Source organism: Manacus candei, unplaced genomic scaffold (genome assembly GCF_025592945.1).
Source record: "Manacus candei isolate 608988 ecotype Guabito, Panama unplaced genomic scaffold, ASM2559294v1 h1tg000019l, whole genome shotgun sequence".
NCBI classification, from domain to species: Eukaryota; Metazoa; Chordata; class Aves; order Passeriformes; family Pipridae; genus Manacus; species Manacus candei.
In genome coordinates, this window is record NW_026138067.1 from 2,910,721 (window position 1) to 2,933,841 (window position 23,121).

General features: G+C 40.6%; 2 protein-coding genes across 6 annotated transcripts in view; one reads left to right on the forward strand and one right to left on the reverse strand.

Moving 5' to 3' along the window:
• Positions 1 to 1,007: 1,007 nt before the first annotated feature.
• Positions 1,008 to 14,323, reverse strand: MTERF3 (mitochondrial transcription termination factor 3). 2 transcript variants are annotated; one of them, XM_051785282.1, is made up of 8 exons: positions 14,208 to 14,323; positions 13,312 to 13,662; positions 11,695 to 11,847; positions 10,562 to 10,751; positions 7,245 to 7,392; positions 5,943 to 6,014; positions 3,028 to 3,189; positions 1,008 to 1,261 (listed from the first exon to the last, which is right to left on the reverse strand). In XM_051785282.1, the coding sequence occupies exons 2-8, from the start codon at positions 13,640 to 13,642 to the stop codon at positions 1,067 to 1,069; spliced, it is 1,251 nt and encodes a 416-aa protein (XP_051641242.1). In that variant the 5' UTR covers positions 13,643 to 13,662; positions 14,208 to 14,323; the 3' UTR covers positions 1,008 to 1,066. The 2 variants fall into 2 exon arrangements, with proteins under 2 accessions (XP_051641242.1, XP_051641243.1); XM_051785283.1 differs by having other exon boundaries at positions 14,111 to 14,215.
• A 49-nt stretch (positions 14,324 to 14,372) lies between these two features.
• PTDSS1 (phosphatidylserine synthase 1) overlaps positions 14,373 to 23,121 on the forward strand; it is a 28,438-nt gene continuing 19,689 nt past the window's right edge. For 3 of the 4 annotated variants that reach the window (XM_051785271.1, XM_051785272.1, XM_051785274.1), the window contains exons 1-3: positions 14,373 to 14,699; positions 19,855 to 19,946; positions 21,461 to 21,505. In XM_051785271.1, the coding sequence (XP_051641231.1) occupies positions 14,521 to 14,699; positions 19,855 to 19,946; positions 21,461 to 21,505 (316 nt within the window). In that variant the 5' untranslated portion in view covers positions 14,373 to 14,520. Of the gene's footprint in view, positions 14,700 to 18,148; positions 18,220 to 19,854; positions 19,947 to 21,460; positions 21,506 to 23,121 lie in introns of those variants that run through there. The other variant, XM_051785273.1, reaches the window with a different exon arrangement.

A 23,121-nucleotide genomic window follows, 5' to 3' on the forward strand; every position in this document is an offset into this window, starting at 1 on the left:
AAGGCTGCCAGCCCTTGTCAGGAATAGCCGACTACAGTAAATTGGGTAATTCTAGCCCAAACATTTCTTCTAAAGATTCTTTTTTTCATCTTAGAGCCACAGATTTTTTACATGATGCTCAGAAAGTTCTTCTATCCTCTTTTCCCTTTTAGCACTCCCATAAAATCTTTTGCTTCCTTTTTTCATAGTGTTTCTGGGAAGCTATTTTGGCAGAAGCACATGCATTTAACATTTCAAAGAAACTGGTTTAGCTCTGGCAGCGATCAGGGAAGTAAAAGTTCAAAGTGTGAGGCATTCAAAACAAATTAAAACCTCACAAATCTCTTTGGGGTGTGGGGAAAACTCAACAAGGGAAAGAAAAAAGTAACTTACATAAAGATCCTTCTAGATTTCAGGGACACTGGAATTTGCCTGGATTCAGTTTGCTGATTTTTTTTTTTTGACATTTCAAACCAGGCTGCACAGCTTTTAGGATATTAATTTCAGCAGCCAGCTCCACAAGGGAACACCTTTGTAACCTGTTGAAAAAACGCCTTTTTGTATGAGGAACTTCACATACTTAATGGTGTACTTTTTTGTACAGGGAAAATAATAACATTAGCTCAAGCAGGTAAACACAACACTTCTTCACTACTGCATTAGCTTGCTATTCTAACTTTTGGGAAAGAGGGTGAAGAGAGAAAAAGATAATGGGCAAGACAGGGAATAGGTCACTAGCTAGTTTTTCCATTTCTCAAAACTCTGCCACTATCGAAAGGAAAAAAAGAAGAATCCAACTTTAATTTACTTTTCTGTTAGAGTGCTGCATCATCCACTTTGAATAAAGTTAGTGATTAATGACAAGGATTGCATTAATAGCAATCCATGGAATGAGTATTCACTCAATCCTTCTGAAAAAAACTTTAAGTTACTATAAATATTACTGTGAGCCTTTAAATCCTACAAATGTTTCATAAGCAATGAAGTCTTAAACGACTAATAGAAAAGTTTAGAGTCCTTAAAAGGGATTGGTTCCATAAAGTATGTTTATTTCATAATTGTATTCTATTATTTTTTACATGTGTTACTAAAGTGTTTTTAAGAAATTTTCGAAGTCCTGTATAGAAGCTTTGGCAATCTCTGTACAAAACACCTCATCAGGAAGGGATACCAGCTGGTCCAGAGAGATGTAACTGGGTTCTGCTGGGTCATACTGGGCTCTTCCCAAGAATGCAAGAAACATGTGCCTCTCTCTGATTCGTAACAGCTTTGAGTTGAAAACCTAAGAAAGAAAAAAAGGGAAGCAATTTTTAGGCTGTCTGAATTTCAGACTACAAGGCATCTAAAATAAGAGCATTTTTTAGACCAACTGAAGATCTAGGAAGAAAACAAATCATTTGCATATTTTCTTCTAATTTATGTCAAACACCAGGTAGGTTACATTTATATATAAATTACCTAAACTCTGAATGCCTCAATACAATACACTGACCTACATACACAAAGACAATCAGACAGATACAACTTTCAAGCACGTTAGGTTTTTTACTTATATATAACAACTATATTATTTTTGTGTAATCACAGCCAAGGAAGTGGAGAAGAGATATTCAGAAATAGGGAGCATTTTCCCTGTACTATCAGGATGCAAACTAATTGAACTAGGAGAGAAACAAAACTACTGTTCCTCCTCTGCCTTCCTTGAATTTTAAGAGAGTGTCAGAAGACAGGAGAAAAAAATTTCACCACCTTTTGTGGAGTTAGCTGATAGAAAGAATGGTTATGAGAACAGCTGTAATATCAGAGAGCATTTGATGAAAAAAAATCCTGTATACCTCTTATCTTCAGCATTATTGTAATTTGGGATAGAAGCAAGTACAGATAGAGACATATATACATTTGTAAATGCACAAGTTAAAGGCCAGACCACCAGACTGACTTGCACCAACCATATCCTGAAACTCGCAGTTTTTGAGGATGAAAGGGAAGAACAGGGAAGAGAGGAAGTGACTGTGCCAAGAACAAGGAATAGAGGTCTCCACTTACCCTTCCAAAGAAGGGGAAGAAAAATAATGAGGTGAACCACAAAGCTAACAATAAGACAACTGAGAAGGAAGTGAGAAAGACCTGTGGTCACTTATATATCAAGGAGGGCAAAACTGACACAGATCGGAGTTACTGCAAGCATCCTCCTTAAGTAAAGATATATTAAACAGCAAGAGAAGCAATCAAAATCCTGGGAAGTAGTTTTATTTCCCCATATAATTTTGGCTTTTTAGCCAGTTAGATTCTCTACTAGACTTGCTTTATAAGAAAATTATTTCAGTTCAGAAGTTGCAATTTGTCCTTTCACTTTTACCTTCTAAGAAGCTAGTGCGACTGCATGTCAGCATTGAATGAAGTGACTACAGCTTTCAACTTTTGAGAGGAAATAACAGTAATGAGGAGATAGAAAAAAATTAGTAATCAGGGAACTAATCTATTTTCAATCCTGTGATATTTTAGCAATTGCCACAGCAATAGGAACACCAATGAGAATCTGAGTGCCTAATGGACAGAATTTCTCTTCTCTTTACACTCTTTTCAGATCCTAAATCTCTAAAATTAGTTTTTTAAGTAAACAAATCTGAAAGAAATGTTTATATGTATACATGTTATCTAATGAACAGATCTCCTGCATAATCAGTCTTCCCTTGTGTCTCTTCGGTAAGATTTCAGGACAAGCAAATCCCTAAGCAGGCAGTAATCTCTCTTGCATGAATCCAGAAGAGATAAGCATGACTACCTCTGTTGAAAACCTAAAAATTCACAAGACTCGGGTTAGTGATGTAACGTGTCAGGGGAAAAAAAGCAACACTTCCACACTGGAATCCTCCATGGTTTCTGAATTGCCAATATAAGTTGTCCCAGTTACAGTAAAAGTCACAGGCAAGTTGAAGAATTCACACGTGAATTCACTGCATACAGTGAGGCTCCACCTTCAGCACCATATTAGAGAAGTGGCTGTGACAAAAGCACCTACAATTTGTTCCCAGATTAACAACTCACCTGAGGAAAGCGAGTAAGCATGTGGTGGGGAATGCCCATTATGTTGTGTAAGTAGTCAAATGTCTGTCTGAGCCTCTTTTTACTTGCGGTTAAAATCTTGGGGGTTTTATACACTATCTGTTGAATTTCATTGCGTTGGAAACCAAGTTCAATCTGACAAACCTGAAAAAGAGCACAATTTTACCTTCACAAGTTAGCTACAGCAAACTTGGCTTATTTAAATGTCCACTGAAATAAACTGATGTAAAATTCTTCTACCCTTTGTCACACAGCAACAAGAATGCATCCCACAATAATATCCACCCCTTCAGTTGTTCTGAAGTCAGACAATGCAAGTTATCATTCTGGATTAAAGTGTAATTTCTTTACAGACTATCCCCAAAGTAAAGATGACTTCTGTGAATGCTATGTTTTTTTCAGCTTGTCTGAGATATCAACAAAAACCAGTGTCTACATATGCATGGCAGTCACAAGCATAAAAATTCTCCCCTAAGATCCTTCACCAGTTTCAATACCAAGCTGTCAAAAGACTGACTTTCTTGTTGTGGAGCTGCTGAGCTCTGTAAAACACAGCAATGAAACATTACTTCTTTGCTAATGTATCCAAGTTACATTTTTTATAATAGGGAGCATAATTTCAGTCCTGTAGTCTTCAACTGAAGACTGCTGAACCTGAAAGAGCTGTGTAGAATATGCAGTGTTATCAACTTATTTTACAGTTCATAATGTCTAAAGTAAGATGTCTTTTTCAGAGACTGCCTTGACTTCAATTATGATTTCCCAAAAGGAAAACAAAACACATTTTTTCAATAAAATCATAAGCACTCCTCCCAGATTGCAGAATGGCAAGCAGTTCATTGAGTTGTTGAGAAAGGAATTCAGCATACAGGAGTGTCTGGTAACTCAGCCATTTCTTCTGTCTTCCAGTGACATTTATAAGCAGCTTGTTTCCAGCCATGAAGCGGGTATGCTTGTCAGTCAACATAACCAGACTTTTAAATCCAACCCAGGTACTACTTCAATTGGCAAAAATGTGGTGCTTTTTGTTTGTCCAGTTTGATGTGCCAAGACTGCAGCTCTTTTCCAGAATTGCTTGGCAAATACAAAGGGAAGGGCTTAGAAACTGGGTTTTGAAGATACCTTAGGACTTACAGATCCTCACAGGGAATTGCTTCAAGAGGTGACTGTAATCAGGTCTTTCAAATCCTGGTTTTTCCTTATCTGCTTTATAAATATTTGTGCATCACAGAAAATACCAATCAACTAAGACAGCATTCAGGCATGAAAAGAAGTGTTTGCATTCAGTAGTATCTTCCATGGATCTGAGCTGGCAGTGGTAAGTTACTGCATTACGATACACAACCTGATAAGACCAAATGTTAAATCACTGCAGATGTAAAGCTGGGCCCACTGTAGGGGTAATTGTGACAAGAGTCCTGACCTTTTATCTTCTACTCTTTGAAATGGAACAGATCCCTCATGCCAGGACCTGTGAGCTCAAGTGTAAATTGCTTTGACTGCACTCAGTTTGACAGCAAACATATTTAATATTCAGTAACTCTCTAGGCCACATATGCTAATATTCTTACTGTGTAAGTCTCAGCAATATTCAACTTATTCTATATTATTCCCACAATAGGCAGTGGTAATGCAAACTGTCAGGTTTTACTGTGTTAATCTCTAATCGTGCTGGATGAAACCTTCAGAGGATGGAACAAATAATAATCCTTCAGATCATTTATCATGGCAGGTATCTTTTGACAGCCAGTAGCTGTTTCTAAATAACAGTCCATTCAAAATGAAGGAAATGACCTGATCACTTCTGAACTGGTGATACATGGTTTCACTTTCCAAGTACTGCCCTCCCACCATCAGTTTAGGACATACAGGTCTGAACCCAGATTCTGAAACCGAAATATCCAACCTCCTGAAAGGCCAGAGCTTCTAATTACGAGCAGATTTCAACAGTGAGAACCTAAAAATCCTACCTCTCTCTCCCTCTCTCTCACACACATGTTAAAAATAAATGCTATTTATATATATATATATTTGGTAGATAAACAAGATAGTCACATAGAACTGAGAATCTTAAAAACACATTCATTATAATATACTGAATCCCTAGCCTGTGGAAACCATGTTCATTAAAAAGAAAGCACTATTAATTAGAACAGTCTGCTACTTTCCAGTCTCCTCCCTTACCACACACACATTTCAGATTGCAAGATTTCTAGTGTTTAATAGTTTCAGAGCAGTGAGTCCATCTGAAAATTATACATTTTAATTCACAGTTATGCATTATAGGATAATGGAATTTCACAAATTGTTATAATACATCATGCTGTTTGGCCTCGATGGCTTTACAGCACAATAATTAAACCAATACATAGTTACATTTTCAAAAGGGAAAGGAGTCTCTGTGGGTTTGAAGTTATTTACCCAACAGTTGTTAATAACGACCATCTGCTATCAGACAATAGGTGTCAAATGCACATTTTGGCAGACTAGCTACCTGCCAAGAGGAAAATAATCAACTGCACATTTCTTGCTCCTAAATACTCATGGACAGCCCAAGTTAGCAAAAACCCATAATAATTAAGGGGGGGGGAAAGAGGGAATGTTTTTCTACTCATAAAACACGGGTAACAATTTGTGTCATCAGATAGCAACTTTTGGCAGGAGGACACTGCATCAGAGTACAAGACAATAAGATACTGCTCCATGTATTCTATAAGCTTGCACGATATAGAGGAAAATAAATTTTTGAACAAAATCCTCAGTTATTTTATATCTCCACTAAAATTGTTTCATTAAATACTTTCTATGCATTAGTCTCCTCTAGGAATTTTATCTTCTGACAACTCTTGAACTATATGGATACACAATGCACTTTTAATATCTATTCATAAACTCACCTGAAGATTTTCTTTTACAGGTTCTAATTTGCCAGTCAGTAGCCTTGGAAGACGAACTACCAGGTCCTTTGTCTACAATTAGGGAAAACACAAAAGGAGTATTACCGAAAGCTTGTTTGTGAATTCATTTGTGAAAGAAAGATCTCATATAAACTTTTTTTTTCTTTTTTTTTTTTGCAGCCGGAAGAGGGATGCAATTAATTTTTATTTCTACACCAAGGAGGAGTTTGTATGAAGCAGCAGCATATTAAGATGCAAAAAGTTACTCAAATGGAAAACAAAAAACAACATAGGTGTTGTAAAGCAGATGGGAAAAGGGAGTAAAAGCATGTGTCAAAAGCATGCTCAAGAGCTCTATCTCAGTGCTCAAGCTGTTTCTTCCCATCTTTTTAAAGAAGTTAACAACACACTACCCAATAAGGCTATAAAAGGATTTTTCAGCTCAGTGGAGTTTGTCTAATTCAGGATCTGGTTAGACCATAGTATAATGGCAACGCAAGAAATTACTCCACGTCCCCTAAGCCACGTGATCACTTGTAATCAACCCTGAGCACAAGGCAGTGACTAAACCCTTTTCTGGGGAGGTCTCTTACCTCAAGCATAGAACGGCCAGCAACAGGCACTGTGACAGCTATGACTGTTCAGCTGATAGAAGCCAGCAAAGCAACCCTGATTCCACTTGGAATTTGACATTCATTGCAATCCTCACCTACTGTAGGAAACACCTAACGCTGCCCACTTATTCCAAGCAAGTCCAGCTACTACCTCCCCTGAAGATCCCAAAGCAGAGTGCTGAATACCTGCTAAGCACAAGTGTGATACACCGTCACAAGCAAACCCAGAGGTTACTCATGGTGAACTGAGTGTATAATTTGGCATTTAGTTTGATATGATATAATATTCACAGATTAGACAATTTTTCAATCATGAGTTAAGTATTTTGCAGTATCTTGAGGAGATGAAGAGAAGCATTTAATTTTCCAGAAGTTAAAAGGTGCTTGCTGTTTCAGTAATGAATTCAGTCCTCTAACTCACCTCAAGTAATAAAATTGGACATATGCGAGCTTGTTTGTAAATAATCTGTAGCGAGTCATCTTCAAAACCTGTACTTCAGGACTTCTGAATGTTAGGTGTCTATATCACTTCCATAGGCAGTTAAAACCATGTTACCCTCTTGTAACCCTCTATGTTCTCATGGTAACGTCACTGATGTTTGTGGATAACCTCCAAACACTTGAAATATTCATACTGCAAGCCCTTACAGTTGTTAATAAGAAAATAACTAAAGACTTCAGTCTTTACCTTCTTTACACTGAGACCAAGTTCATTTTTGAAGAAACCCAGTCTGTTATCCAGTCTTTCCACTGAAAACAACAGCAGATATGGAGCTCTCGAGACCATCTGAGCAATTTCTGACTTACCAAATTTTTTTGATTTTAGGTAAGCCACTCTAGAAAGAGAACAAAAACAAAATAAAATCCAGTGATGAAAATTTTATTGCCTCCATTTATTCAGTACTGCTTAAATTCCTCAGTGATATCTTATAAATGGACAGATGTTCTAGCATTAACATGCAACCCTGCCAAAAATAATTAGGATGAATTCTGCAGTTATCGTAAAAGCAAAATACCCTCCCTTCCAATTAATTAGAAGTAAAATAAACCTCAGAGCAGAATGTCAATACTGAAGACAGATTTTAATTCCTTCCAGCTGTACTTAAGCAGATAACTATGTTAACCTACATTTAACTACCAGCCTGTCTCCTAGATTGCAAACACATTAATAGATCATCATAGGGTATGGACAAGAAGATATATACAGCTTTTTGCTATTTTAATGAATTCCATTTCTACTGCTGAAAGAACATTGTACTATACCTCATACATCCCTGTTTTGCCAATAGCACTGGAGTAGAAATACCCTACAACAACGTTATGTGTAGAGACATTGTCCGAAAAGGCATCTCTAGATTAGCTGAAGTTACAGTTGTTGCAATAGGTCCCTACTTTCAGTCAGTGGTCCAACGATTAAGTAACAAATATCTGGTCATCGGAAAGGAAAAGGAGCTGACTAAAGTTTTTATGTTTAACAGAGCTTTCTTTCTTTCCAACTCAATACTTTTTCCAAACTTTGTTAAATTCAGTGAAGGTGAAATCTTATTTCAAGTACTACTTGCAGTAGATGATTACCATACAGGATTACCAGAAAAAGGAACAAAGGAGGGCCAATACAGCACATAAAGAGAGACACAATTAATCCATGTCTCCATCTACAAAACAACTGAACTACAGTTTGGAGAGATTTCCTTTGGTTGTAGATGAGAGTGTATGGAAGTATTTTCTGTCAGATGAAAGCACATAAGAATTGTTTTTATCTGGCAGTAATTTAGATAATGGAATTTAGAAAATGGATTGCAGAGTATTCTGCAGAAGCAGGTATTCAGCAAAAAACAGGCTCTGTGTTAAACCACATCTTGTGCAGAGAAAAAAAAATTACCTTCCAGTCACTACAGCCTCCCTCTTTCCACAAACCCTCAAAAATGAAGTCATCACAAGCCAAAAAATGTCCAGAGAGAAAGATACAAGAACAAGCTCTAGATGACCAATTCCTGATTGAGCAGGCACCCCAACAGAGAAGGTAGCAGCCTAGGCTCCAGACAGTGCTGACGGAACTGGCTGCAGAAACCTCAAAGACAAGGAAAGGTTAAGAGGGGGAGAAAATCAGAACACAACAATAACCACCTGGCCCTTCAAAAATTATCCCATTATGTTTTAAATGCTGCAGCTTGGCTACACTATACTTCTTCCATTCATTTTTTCAAGGACACAGTTGCCAATCATCCCAGAAACACAGCTAAATGAGCAGATGAAAAATAAAATCTTTTGGCTGTCCTGGCTCCACTTGTTTTCTGTTAACAAGTCATTAAGATTCACACCTGAAGCATTTCTTCACATTCTGGAAAGGCAAGAAACTTAAAAGAGGGATGGCAAGATTGTAATAACCTGACTCCAGAAACTGGTATATTAAAGAAACACAATCATCCAGCTTGGCCAAAGTTTGAGATACATCTGTGAGTGTTGGCACCAAGGTTAGCCCTCGTTGTACTACAGGGGTCAGCAGTTCTATGTAGCATGTTAACAGTTTTAAGTCATCATTAACAATAACGTAAAACAAAGCATCTGGTGCAGCTGCAGTACAGACACTGATTTGCAACTGTCAAAATTGTTATGAATTATGGAATGTTTTGACTTTTATGATGTTTATCTGAAGTCAAATGCCAAATCTATTGAAATTTGTGTTTTGTTTCCTAGCAACGTGGAATCCATAGCAATAAAACATTCCAGAGTGATGTAACCAATACCATGTCCATCTGCACTGAACTGTTTATGCAAAGGTGATACTCAGCTTTCAAAAGACAGCTATCTGAGACACATTCACTTCACAGCCTTCACAGCACACTTGCTTTAAAGCTTGCAGGAAAGCACTCACCAGTGTCAAACTTACTGAAGAATTGTAATGCAGAAAATTAAGGAGAAATTGGACTGCTCTGTTCAGTCCCTACTTCGCAAATTTGCTTTTCAGTGCCACAGGACTGTCAGTGAAAAGCAAATTTGACTTCACAGAAGTGTCAGGATATTTATCATAGCAAAAAAAAATAATACTCTTTTCAGCAGAGTATAAATAACTGATATCTAGACTCAAAACTACTGCTGAAAAATTACACAGATTCTCTTTGGATATTGTTTCTGAAAGGCCACTTACTGAACAGGAGGTTTGAAGAACAGAGAAAAAAGAAGTCAGGTTTATCTTATATATCCAGATCATGTGCTTGTTTCCAAATATCCGTACTTTCAGATTTCTGTCTTGGACAGCTACTACATGCAAGAGCCAAGCAGACAGACTTTCTTTTCTGGAATTTTTAAATACTGAGAAGTTCTGAGTTCATTAAAAAATGTATGTACATTCACACACGAGTTCTTCTGAAATAAACTGTTGAATTTGAAGTAATGTTAAGAATAAAAGTCCATTTTATGGACTGAGGAACAGTGTAGGGCCATAAAGGTGTGAATGAAAACACACACACACAAATTAGTTCATTGTAGTCTTGTGTTCAGTCTGAGCTGGACAACAGGAAAAAAGAGTGTCACCAAAACTTTCTGTTGCTATTAGATGTCATCACGGAAGAGATCTGGTCTGCTTCTTTTACTGCAGAATTTACAAGGCAGATGTAGCATCTAGAAGAGTGGTTTCAAATCGTGACTAAAGAGGTTAATATATTTCTACAAAGCCTCAGGGACTGACATTTTGGAATCCAAGCTGATGCAGGTAAAGCAAGTGGCCTAGGAGGGCAAGCTGCTTCCTCTGTGGCAGAGAGATAGGGATGGGCAGTAAAATTTTTTAATGGTCAGTTTTAAGGCAGATCAAGATGTTGACTTGACTTATGATATCACCACACGTCAGTGCCAACAGATGGGAAGGCACAAGAACAAGGAGCCAGGGATTGAGTCAGAAAGGAAGCAGGAGGCAACACACGATCCTTCAGGCAAGGTTAAGCCATAGGGGAAAGCAGATCTTCAACCCAAGGGGCTTAACACCCCGCTGCTGTTTGAAAGTCTTACCTGGTTTCTAAAGCTTCCAGATCTTCACCAAGGATGTATGGATTTTTGGTCAGGAATGGTCCCAGCTGATTGTCTTCTACACCCACATCCTTAAGAAACAGAAGTATTTTTCTTATATCTTTTTCAAAGTCCAAGGTCAGTAAGAGCTGACCTGCCTTTTGACGTTTTTCCACTTGGGATAGGTCAACTCCTACAACAAACAAAAATAAAAATTGTTTTAAATAAACTCAGATGTTACTTCCTGTAAATGTTTCACAAAGGCACGTTGGAATTTACAGGACTACTCCTTTTTTTGCACTGATTTGGCATACTTTAATTGTTCGACACAGCAAGGTCATAACACCTTGTATATTGTGGAAAGATTCCAGATAAAACAAGCAGTCATTTTAGACACTTTTGCTGAGTTTATTTTTTGAAGGAAGACATTTGCAGTGAATCCTGCATGTGCCATATGCAAGAAATTCCCAACTCCATTATACAAGGGAAGAGAACAATTGTGCAGTGAAGTGCCTTTATATACTGACTCACACATAGTAATTTGTTACTACATGGGGCCAGATTCCCCCCTCTCAAATACTTATTTCTCCAACCTTCTTCTAGTGTTCCTTGGATGTTTGGGCAACAAGGAGGTGGCCAGCAACCTTGAACTCAGATATACCTGCAGTCCAACTGCTTTTTGATGAGAAGTAAGGTTCTTTTCCATCCTTCACTCTTGCCTCTAGTTTACTGTGCCCCACTTCTAAGGTTCTGCACAGCAACCACTCTCCTTCTTTCCAAGGATGGAGAACTGCATTTTCTTTTGCAGCAAATTAAAACAACCTTAGCCAGCCCAAAAGAAGAGAGACCACTTAAGTTACATAGAGTGTTCCCCATCTCCAGAAGCTGTGAGAGATGCCTCCTCCTGGCACCCAAAGCGCTAAGGGACTAAAACTAGCCAGCTTTGTTTTCAAGAAATATGGCATTGCTATTGAGTGACACAGTCCCCTTCTTTTTCCATTTACTCTGGATAATATTCTGCTGCTTTTTGCCATTAGTCATCATTCTCTCTTTCAAGTTTACAAGGGAACCAGTAAAACAGAAGAATCTCCAAAGCTCCAGACACAGGCAAACTACACAAATAAAATCACACATACCTAGGTGGACAAGCTTTGCAAGGGTTTCTGAATGATCAACATAATCTCGGAGCGTGGTAGACTGAAGGGGAAGAATCGGTTCTGCGATGATCTGTACAGCTGCTTCCTCAGAAATCTCTTCCAAGGCAGATGAAGGTGGGATGTCATCCCAATCTAAGAAACAAATGTGGATGACCCAAATGCATTTTGTGAAAGACAAAGCTGCTCCCACCAAATGCTATACAGATCTCCTAAAATCCAGTTCAAAATGCAGGAACACTGTGCACGAGATGAATATTCAACCTATTATTTGAAAACATAGACTGTACTCCCAGTTTTTGCCTCTGTTCCATCTCCTTGACACTGCTCATCAGCTCTTGCTCATGTGTCCAAATCAGTGTAGTACCCAGCCAGCCTGCCTTCAGTCTGCAGATCACATCACCTTCTTGAAAAAGAATCTGCTTTCATGTCTTCACAAATGCATTCTTGCCTGATCATATCCAGAAAAAAGGCTACCGCAAAGATTATTTTTCATAACCTGACAAGCCCACTATTTTATGCCTCTTTTGAATCTGATGCCTGAAATATACTGAAAGTTAAAACAACTGCATTTCACAGCCAACTCCAACCAAGCTATCATGTCTTATCCATTACAGAATGGCTGCTGACTGCCACCACCATTAACAGCAAAAGAAATCAAGCTCCATTTCCTACTCACTAAGGTTTCAAAGAGAACATTATTATGCTTGTTTCCCCTTAAGTGTTTGATGTCACAGAGCTTAGTGTCCTTTAAAAAATACTTCTATAAATGGATCTATTCTTCCACTGACAGGAGCTCACAGCAGCTAGATTTACTGTTTCCAGGCTGGCTGCTAGCATCTTCCTAAATTATCAGATTGATTATTGATCAACAGCCCTGATTATAAACTCTTCAGGATGGAGGTTTTCTGTCCCCTGTACCTTTGCACAATGCCATCCTAGAGACTAGGGTAACACTCTTCCATGTCGAGAAAACAAAGACACACCAGAACTACCAAGACAGATTCCACAGTAAGTAGCATGATCCTAATGTTTCAGGAAGAGCTGCACATTGTATTTATCTTTTTTCATCTCCTTTCCTCAGGAGACAGTTGGATGAGCATTTCTCGTCAGAGCAGTGCTTAAAGCAGGCTTCACACTGCTGCCTCCTGTTGTTCGTTCCTGATCATTCAAACGGCTGTATTGCGTGAGCTGCTTCAGGCGTGGACTCCCCCAGCCTTGTTCAAAAAAACCCCAAACAAAACACCCAAACCAATCCCCTTAGTTTGTATCAGCAGGTATGTGAGGGAAAGGCAAACGCTCAACTACTGCAGGTAGATTTATCAAAAGAAAAATCCTTCAAATGGCAGCTCCAGACCTACATTTCTACCCAAAACATTTTATCTTCATCTCACCTTAAAGGTATGCTTTGGATGCCACGGTGACCACAAGAATATCTGCATTAACTACGGGGCTAAAACCAAGTGAAAGTCAGGAACTCCAGATAAGTGTTTTAGATAAACGGGCCAAGAAAAAAGAACCCAGCTGGGGTTAAACCACAACATACTGAAAGCATGATTTGAAGATTCGGGAAAAATGGTATCCCTTAAAACCTCTTACCTTCATTCAGTATTTTTGCATTCAGATCAGGTAATGCTTCTACTTTTGCTTGTTCCTGTTTTACTGGTGAAGGCAAATTACTTTCCAGAGGAGAGAAGGATCCATCCTTGGCACTGTCGGGCGCGAAACAGCTTCCTACAGACACATGCCTGCATGCCTGTAGTCTCCACAGAACACCGTCCTTTCCGGCGGGCAGCAGAGCCAGAGGGGCGAACTCACGGCAGGTCCGTGCGGGGCTCCCGCAGCTCCTCAGCCTCCGAGGAAACCCGGCAGCGCGGGCCGTGTTCAGCAGGCAACACCAGCGGGAGGCCTGCCGGGCCCACAGAGCCATCTCCACCTCAACACAGCATCCTGCCGGGAGAAAAAGGGCTGAGGGGCGGGAAAGGCGCTGCCTGCCTGGCCGCAGAGCCGGGAGCGCGAATACCCTGGGCGCTACAGCAATGGCTCACTACAAAGCACCAAGGAGAGGCTTTAAGGCTTTAAACGCGTGGCAAACGGAGGAGGCAAAACTGGGGAGAGAAGCCGGGTCTGAGGGCCACTGCCCGCCGTCCTGTACGACAGCTGTCCCTTTGGGAGCACGGGGGAAGCCCAGCCAGGACCTCAACCCTCTCCGCGGGACAGGGCCCTCTGCGCAGGGCCGTCACCGCACAGCGCCACAGGGGGGGGAGGCTGGGCCCGGGCGCGCCGCGCTCGCCGTCCCTCGCAGGCCTCCCCATGCCGGCAGCCTCTGCGTGTGCAGGAGAATGTGGAGACCATCGAGAGATCACGGAAACACCCCCGAGACCCGCCATCACCTCACCTGCCCCGCTCGGCGCGGCCTGACCACGTGTGTGCCCCGCCCCCAGCCCAACCCAGGCGAGACCATCCGCGAGGAAAGGGGGGGAGGGGGAACATACAGGCACCAGAGAGCTTCCCACCGCTTGCTCCAAGGGGGCGGTGTGGCTCCACCTCTCCCCCTCCGGCGCTGCCTTCGTCCTTCCCTCGCGCGTGGGCGCGGCCCGGCGAGTTCCTCCCCTGCCTTGCCCTGCCCTGCCTCGCCTCGCGCTCCCCTCAGCGCGGCGGGAGCGGCGCTGCCCCGTTCGGCCCCGCTCGGCTCCCGCAGGGGGACGCGGCGCGGTCGGGCAGCCGGGCTCGGGCTGCGCCGCCCTGCCCTGCCCCGCCCCGGGAGAACCCGAGCTGCGCTGAGACGAGGGGAGAAGAGGGGGCGAGATGGCGTCGTGCGTGGGGAGCCGGACCCTGAGCAAGAACGACGTGAACTACCGCCTGCACTTCCGCATGATCAACGAGCAGCAGGTGGAGGACATCACGCTTGAGTTCTTCTACCGGCCGCACACCATCACCCTCCTCAGCTTCACCACCCTCAGCCTCATGGCCTTCGCCTTCACCAGGTGCGCGGCCGCCACGACGATCCCCCTCCCCGCCCCCGGTGCGGGCGGCCCCCAGCGAAGGGGATTCCCGGGTCAGGGATGGGGAGGGTCCGTGCCCGGCCCCAGGGCGGGCACGGGCAGCGCGGTCCCTGCCGGGGCCGGGCTGTCGGCAGGGCCAGAGCCGGGCCGTTCCCGCCGGGTGGTCCTGGGCCGGGTGTGCCGGAGCCCCGTGCGCGGGAGGCCCATGTTTGGAGAGCGGGCATCCTCTCCTCCTTCCCAGAGCTGCTGTCCTCCCCACTGCAGTTCCTGGGAACTTGATGATAGTTTCGAGGCTCTCTGTTGAAGTCTTTATTAAAATGCATTTCAAGTAGTTGCCAAAAATGGCTTTTACTGGGCTATCAAGCGGCCCAGCAGTGACATCACTCAAGCAGATGATCTACAAGCGTGCAGTAGACAGGAGTGTTGTGTAGCATCATTTCTACACAGCACTGTCTGTGGCCAGTCACAGGTCGGCTTAGACCCTGGCACCGATAGGATTAGCCACATCCTTTGCACACTACAGGGAGAGCTCTGTGGGCATCGCCCCTGCAGTCATTCATGGCAATACTGCTAGGAATGGACACAGTCTTTTTCAGGAGCCTTGTTTGAAAGCAAAGGGTATAGCAGTGCAGTCTGATGAGTATCTTGCATGTTTTTCTAAGTTGTACATACTTGTTATTGCCTCCTACTGAATGGGGTTGTGAAGAGGATTGCGAAATCGTCCTTTAGAGTAAATTGTGCAGTCTGTAGGGAAACAGTGATCCCTGGGAGGTTTTGACTGAGTAGTGCATCATGTTTGGGGCTCATTTAAACTTTCGTGGCGTTGTGTGCACACAATTGCGGATTTCAATGGCCTTGTTGCTTAAACTTACCACTAGATGTAAGAAAATCAGGATTTATCCCTAGGCCTCATGTACAGTTCAGTGTATAATCTTGTATTTCATTCTAAGAATCCAAATGTATAGTTTTTATTAGCTGTGGAAATAATGGCGAAGCCTGGCTTGAGCTGAGACAGAAGCATAAGGAAATGTAAAATAGTGTAACTGCAAATGGTCTGAGGAGTGCCTTTTCTTGTTTCATCTTATGCATAGCCCCAAGGAAGATATTTTTGAACACATTCCTTGTTCTACTTGGATCCCTTCTTAACTTCTAAATCAGAGACATGTTTCTGTGCTTTGCTACCACGTTTAATTACAGACCTTGCTACAAGTGCTCCTCTTGTCCTGTCTCCCCTCACCCAGATCACTTTTCCTTCCAAAGGGCCAATTTAGGTCAAACTTGTGAGTTAATAAGATATTCTCATCAAGACATAATTCTGAAGGATTAATGGAACTGATGGCTCACCTTTGGGGAAGGAATTTTGCCAATTCTTTCAAGCAGAGGACGAGCCAAGAGCGATTTCAGAACTATGGTGTTTTCTAGTCCCAAATAATACTGCTTTGCTTCTGGGATGTTGCGTTTTTTCAAGAGTACTGCTAGCATTTTTTCAAGAGTACTGCTAGCATTTTTTCAAGAGTACTGCTAGCTCTTCATTCCATTTGTTTTGTTAGCTTTCTAACTTCAGCTTCTTCGGTTTCATTTGCTTCCCTCTGTTTCTCTCTGCCTCACTTCCTGTGTTTAAATGCCAGTTGATTTCTCTTTATGTCTTCTCTGTTTCTCCTCTTCTCAGGTTGTGGAAGCTACTCAGATTTTGTTTTCTCCCTTATCCCCCTTTTGCTGATTTCAACTATTGTAGAAGTTTCCTAAATCAGAGTGCTGCCTCCATGCCTTATTTGGGACAGTACCCAAATTGTATGCAGTCTTTGAGAAACTGGGGGAGAGGAGATATTGCCTTACGTGCCTACAGTGTGTGCTCCTAGGTCTGGTCATTCTGCTTCCATCAGCTTATTGCCTTGAGTCTCCACTGACTGTGCTCATTTTTCCACCTCCTGAATGCAAGGCACTGTAGACTTCCCACTAAGGTGTCACAAGTGATTGATTCTTTGCTTCTCCTGTGCTGTCAGTTGTTCCGTAGCTCTCCTGGTCAATTTATTAAGCAGGGGATTTTCTATGATAAATTCATACTGATGTTGTTAAGTAAAATTTGTTTTTTCAGGAACTTCATCAGAGGAAATTTGCTTCCCTTAAAGTCTTTCTTGTCACTTCTGTACTTCTTTTGTGCCAGAGAAACTTGAAAAATGCTTTCCCTTGTGTATACTAAGCCATAATGTGGAGTTTCCCTTAGGATCACTGAGAGCAGCTGATACTATCTTTGAGCTGACAGATAAGGGTGAAGCTGAACTTCAGATAGCAGTAATTTTCAGGTAGCAATAATGATAATAATAATTTAGAAAAATAAATGTGTGTTTCATTTCACTTGAACAAAGTGGGGAATAGAGGGTGTTCTGTTCTTTAAAGCACATCCTTCTAGTGGTTCTGACAATGGCTGCAGCTGCCTTGGTTATTTCCTGCTGAATGAGCCAGACACAGGCTCCCCTGCTTCTACTCTGCACCTTGGAGCAGTGGTATGGAGTGGCTGTAGCCTTCCCTGTCCTCCTCTACCCTAGAGAGAGTGATGTGGCCTTTTCTGAGCCCAGAGGCAACCAGCAGGAGGGCAGGTGAGTGCTGGAGGGGATATTTTGTGGGACACAACAATAGGACTGAGAAAGGTGACAGATTAGTAGCTGCTCCCATGAGGTTTCAAGGGTTTGTGGAAGCAGGAGTAAGACCTATGAGGATGTAGGGCTGTTGTCTTTCATGTACCTTATTTAATGGAATTGATTAAACTGGATTATTGTACATTTAGATTTGCTTGAGTTTATGGAAGATTTCTCCCCCACCTCCGCCCCCATTCCAAATTTAGTGTCCTAGCTATTTTTAACTCAGTTGAATATCCTTTTTTTTTCCTTTTTCTTTATGATGTAATAACTTATTAGTTGACGTTTTTGTAATGTGCAAGTGTAATGTAGTGCTCTCAAGAAGAGCAGGAGAGAGAGATTATGTGCTTTATTTTTTATTACTTCTTCTCTAAAAAGTCACAGAATTGAAATATGCCATGGTAAAGTGGGTTAAAATTGAGAGAATTCTCATCTGTCCTCCCACACAAGCATTAGAAACCTTGTTTTTACTGCATGAATGCTTATATTTCAAAATCAGCTTCAACATTTATGGGGCTAAATGAGGAGATGATTTAGCACATTTTCCCGATTGCAGCTCGTCGTAATTGTGTCTTTCCTTTTGGCATTCCTCAAAATAGTTTTTTCAGGCAAACACTATACTAACTAGTGCACAGCAGTGAGTTTCTTGCTCTCACCTGTTCTTACCTGCTTCTGGCAAGGAGATTGGATGTCTGTCCCTTTTGAAATGTATCTGCAAGCCAAAATGAAATGCCTTTGCCACCCACTTGGAATGAAACACAGTTTAACACTGCATACAACATCTTTGCTGATTTTGGGGGTAGTGCCAATATGACTTGGACAGCTTTCCTGAAGCTGAGTAGTACTCAGAATCCTGATACGCAAAGGTGAGTCATCTCAGTTGTGCAACAGTTAAGTGATGCGATCACAGTGTCACTTCTTTCTTGGCCATGATGAATTGATGTTATGTGACTCTCATTATTTGTTCTCTCTTAAAAAATAAATATTCATCCTCTTGGTGGCAGCCATGACAGCACATTTGTGTGTGTTATTTGCCTGTGTTAAAAGAGGAGTATGGTTTTGCTGTCTGAGCTGGCTAGGAAGTGCAGTGGATGGCATGAGGCTCTTGGGATTGCCAGGGGAGCCACAGTTAAGTTCTGGAACCTGGGGTTTATAGCTGGTGTAAAATGTCATCCTATGCAGCATGGCTGCTCGAAAATGACTGGTAAATCTGGACTCAGCTGATTTAAAAAAAAAATGCTGTGGGGAGTCCCAAAGGCCTGCAGAGAAACCATTCATGTTTAATGTATTTTACCTGCCTGACACAGTGCTTAAATGCCTCACAGTGATGAAAGCCTGCTCTGGAGCTCTTAAGGTTCAGTTTTGAACAAAAGAGAAATAATTTGGCTAAGTGAGAAATATTTTCTACCACAGCAAATATCTAATGTGGAGAGCATTTATGCTGTCATGGGTTCTTTACTGAACCATCCAGAAATTTTACAGATAATCTGCCAGGAAGAGCTTTGTCCCTCTGAAGTTTGCTGGGAATTTTTTATTAGCATGTTGGGAATAAGTAAAGGAATATAGTTAAATAGATAAACGAATCCTAAATACATGAAAATTACCCAGATAGTAAAACTTTAACTTCAGCTGTACTGGATGATACATTATGAAATGGTAGTTGTTCATACTATGATAGTCTGAAGTTTGTTTCTATTTGTATTACTGAAGTATCCCAGAAGCTTTCTGCTGGTTAGAAGACTTGGGTGAGGGTTAATCTTGCTGCTATATACCATATTCTACCTGCCTAAAAAAGAAGAGCTTAGTCAAGTTTGCCTTGGCATTCCAAACTGAATTCTTAAGTTTATCCTCTGGCCGTAATATGACAGTAGCAGAGATAATACCAGCTATTTTGTTCAGAGCTTTGGCTTAACAGATCTGGAAGCAAATTAATATTTTTCCTTGGCTCTATTAAGTTCTGCTATGTCTCTGTTACAGATTCTAAGCTGTATATTCATTATTTCCAAAGGCTGATTATAGTAATTATTTTTGCCCTCTCTGCACTCACCTCAAGCATTTGGCATTGGGAATAGCAAAGGGAAATGAATTGCGAGTACCACCAAAACAGCAGAGAGAAACCTAGGAATTGCATCCAGGCTTCCAGAGATTTTAGTTTAGGTCTGTTTGCTGTGTAAAAGTACTTTTGATGATGTTTCTGTGAACATTAAAGCAGAAAGATTTTCTCACCTTGTGTTAAATTTAGTCATTGCTTCTACATAAACTTCTAACAATGCTTATGGCTTGCATGTGTTGATTAAATATTTAACTCTCTTGTAAGAAAGGAACACCCAGAAGTGTAGTGTGAAAATCATTCAGTGGAGTTACGATCTTAACTGTTATATAATCAGCATGCATATTTTTTATATTTAATTTCCATGTAGTCTTTATTTGAATAATATATCTTCAGAGCCTTCTGGCTTCATCCTCATAATGTACTTGACCACTGTTGTCTGTCTCTTTAGGGATGATTCTGTACCAGAGGATAATATTTGGAGGGGTATCCTCTCTGTGATTTTCTTCTTTCTAATCATCAGTGTTCTAGCTTTTCCTAATGGTGAGTAAGGTTTACACAGTTTGTACTTCACTTTTTTTTTACATGTGAATTTCTCTTTATTGCCACTGTATTTTGATTTTTATTTAAATACCAATTTTCAGTGTACTTTTTCTTTACTCTTTTGAATTCCTTTATGTTAAGTCTAAAAATGTTTTGCAATCATACTGAGCAGAGATAACAGTAAAATGTGTTATTTATAGCTTGCCTGTGTTTAACAGGGAAGTCAGGTTCTCAGAACTGGTGTCCTATTTGCAGATGTGCATTTGCAGCTCAGATTGCTAAGTAATGATGCTAATAGACCCTTAAATAATGTCTAAAAGGACTCTGCCTCAGTGTGTTTTAACAGAAGTGTCATTCTGAAAATTCTCAGAGACAACACCTTACATACAGCACCTTACCAGAAGGTAGTGAAAGAAATGGTCTAAGTCATATTAAAATGCAAACCCACAGTTGCTCAGTAGAAGGTTAAGTTGGACAAAAGTTTTGGTAGTTGTGTGAGGAGCAGAAAGTGCAAAAAGGTAAACAAGTTTGTGTGTCAATTCTGTGGAAGAAATGCTTCTACCTGGTTTGCATGGCTTTGGTTTTTTTAATTATTATTTTTCATTATTGCTGTCAGCAGAATCATGATTCTTGTGTCAAGTCTAAACTATCTCACGATTGGCAGCGTTCAGGAAGAAACCAATTGTGGTCAGGGCAGCTTTGTACTTCAGAGGTGGCTGTGTTTTTTCCATATGTTAAAAATCCTTAATCCACACTTTTCACTAAGTATTCTCTGAAAAACTGAATGCCAGGGAAAAATGAGCTTTGTGCATACAGTGGTAAGCAGTCCTCAGTGTGTGCTGAAAATATTTTTCAGCCACTTCTTACTACCTAAATGTACATTTCGTATTTAGAGTTTTTCCAGTTTCATCAGACTTACCTTCTCTGCTCTTCCTATTAACTGAGAGGTTTTTAATCTAATAAATCAGTTTGATCACTGGCTCTAAAGTAAAGAATATGGACACTGGTAAGGAGCACAGGTATTTTACTTATTGTCAGATATCTATGATACTCAGTTTGGAAGCTTCAGGAGGCCTCTTTGGTAACATTTCATGTTGGTCTGAAGGCTCCGCACCATGTATCTTTGGTAACACACAGAAATTGGTATTTTTTTACTTAATTGGGAGCAAGTTATGTGTGACCTGTAGTCTAGAAACCAGGTCAGGAGATCCCCAGGTGACACTTGAGATGTGGTGTCTGCTGAACAAACAACATTCTACTGTTTTGAAAACAACTCCATAAAAATAGTGGAAAATTTTGTCTACATGCTACTAATTGGCAGTCTCCTTTTTGCACTCCAAAATCTGCTATTACTTTTTTTTTTAACATAGCTGCCCCAACTTTCAGGTGTATTTCATAGTTTGATGGAAAACTGATCTGTGCTCATACCAAATCCTCAGATGAGATATACTAAAAAATAAATTGTGTTTCTTACTGACTGGCTTCTAATAAGCTTTTGGTTTTACTGTCCACAGGACCCTTTACACGTCCTCATCCTGCAATATGGAGGATGGTTTTTGGTAAGTTTAAGATATGTTTTTGACTTTTTCACTGCTTCTGCAGGATCTGCCATTTTCTGATAAAATGGAATTATCACAAAACATAATTGTGCATCAAGCCTCTATGAAGCTTCTCCTGCATCTGAGCAGTTCCTTAAAATCTATTCATAGTTGTGTTTGGGAATGTCATTGTAGTTACTGCTTGTCAGGATGGTGTAAACTGAATCATCAAAAAGAGATCATTCATTCTGATACTGTTTTAATCCTGTTGTGTTTGTGCTTCCTAATCTCCTTCCCCCGCACCTTTCCTACTGCCATCTCTTCCAACCCCAGAAAGGTTTGGCATTTTTATAGCTACTGCATATACTATCTGACTTCTAAATCCAGTCGAGTAGGGTGCTGCTTTTCATTATTGGCAAAATATGCTCTTACTTTATATGCTTATTAAATCGTGTCATTGTATAGCTTAACATACCTTTATTAATATTTGTAACATATATATTCATATTCTTAACTTATAATTTCATTAAAAGTACCTGTAAATATCAGTCGCGTTCATAGTTTGGAAGATAGTTCTATTAACTACAGAACTAACAAAGTGAAATCCTGCTCCTTAAATACCTGAATTACACAGCAAAACTGTAAGGAGTTTCATTTTTAAATAATTCATGGTTCACAGAGCATATCCTAGACTGCATATTTGCAGAGAATTAGGCACATCTGATTTAAAAGCTGATCTGTTTATTTTTAAGGATACTGAATGTTTCTCTCTCCTTATATAGCTAAAAATAAGTAGCCTCTCAAAGTAGATGATTACTCATCTGTTGACATTGAGAGGGTATTGCTGACTAGACAGTACTCGTTAAAGAATCCTGCTTCTTGGAAGTTTGGGAAACTCAGGTCCTACTGCTCATTTGTGGTTTCAGCAAATGTAAAGTAAAAGGTCATTCTCAATGTTGATGCTGTCAGAGCTTGAGCCCTTGTACTTTTGGAAAAAGGCTGCACACAAAACCAAGAGCAACATTTTCCGTGTTCAATTCTGCTTCTTCTGGCATGGTTCATTTAGCCATGCTTCAGTTCTCAGACCTGTTCAGTAGGTAAAAGGAAGGAATAGCGTGTCCTCCACATTTCGAGATGCACCCTCACCTGTAGGCTGTGCTTCTTGCAGCAGTGTGACACTTGTTTATCTGATGTATTTTTAGGAGGGACTGCAGAGGACTGTTTGTGAGTACTTGAACAAAAGTTGCTTTCTAGCATAAAGTGGGGATTATTAACACATGAGTTCTGGTTATAGTTTAAAGTACCATTTTAGAATTGCTGTGGTTTATTTTGGATGGCAGATACTAAGTTTATTTGCATTAATCTTTCTGCCTTTCATGACAAAGCTGCAGGATACGAGTAAGTTCGAGACTGTGGAAATAGTGTTTATATGCCTCTTCCAAATGTGCTCTTGGATATTGGTGAACCTGTGAATATTGTAAAGATATGCTCCAACAACAGCTTCATCTACCCACGGGTCTGTAACCAGGACTCAACTTGTAACAAGTTTTTCTTTAAAAAAAAAAAAATCCATATTCAGGCTTTGGGAGGAGAGAACTGGTACTCTCAAATGCAAGTGTTTAATAATTTATAATGGT

Excerpts from the sequence above, each read along its gene's own strand:
- MTERF3 (XM_051785282.1), bottom strand. The coding sequence starts at position 13,642 with ATGGCTCTGTGGGCCCGGCAGGCCTCCCGCTGGTGTTGCCTGCTGAAC. Across the intron at positions 10,752-11,694 it reads TGCAAAGCTTGTCCACCTAG|GAGTTGACCTATCCCAAGTG; the intron begins GTATGTGTGATT and ends TGTTTGTTGTAG. Across the intron at positions 7,393-10,561 it reads CTGGAAGCTTTAGAAACCAG|AGTGGCTTACCTAAAATCAA; the intron begins GTAAGACTTTCA and ends TTCTCTTTCTAG.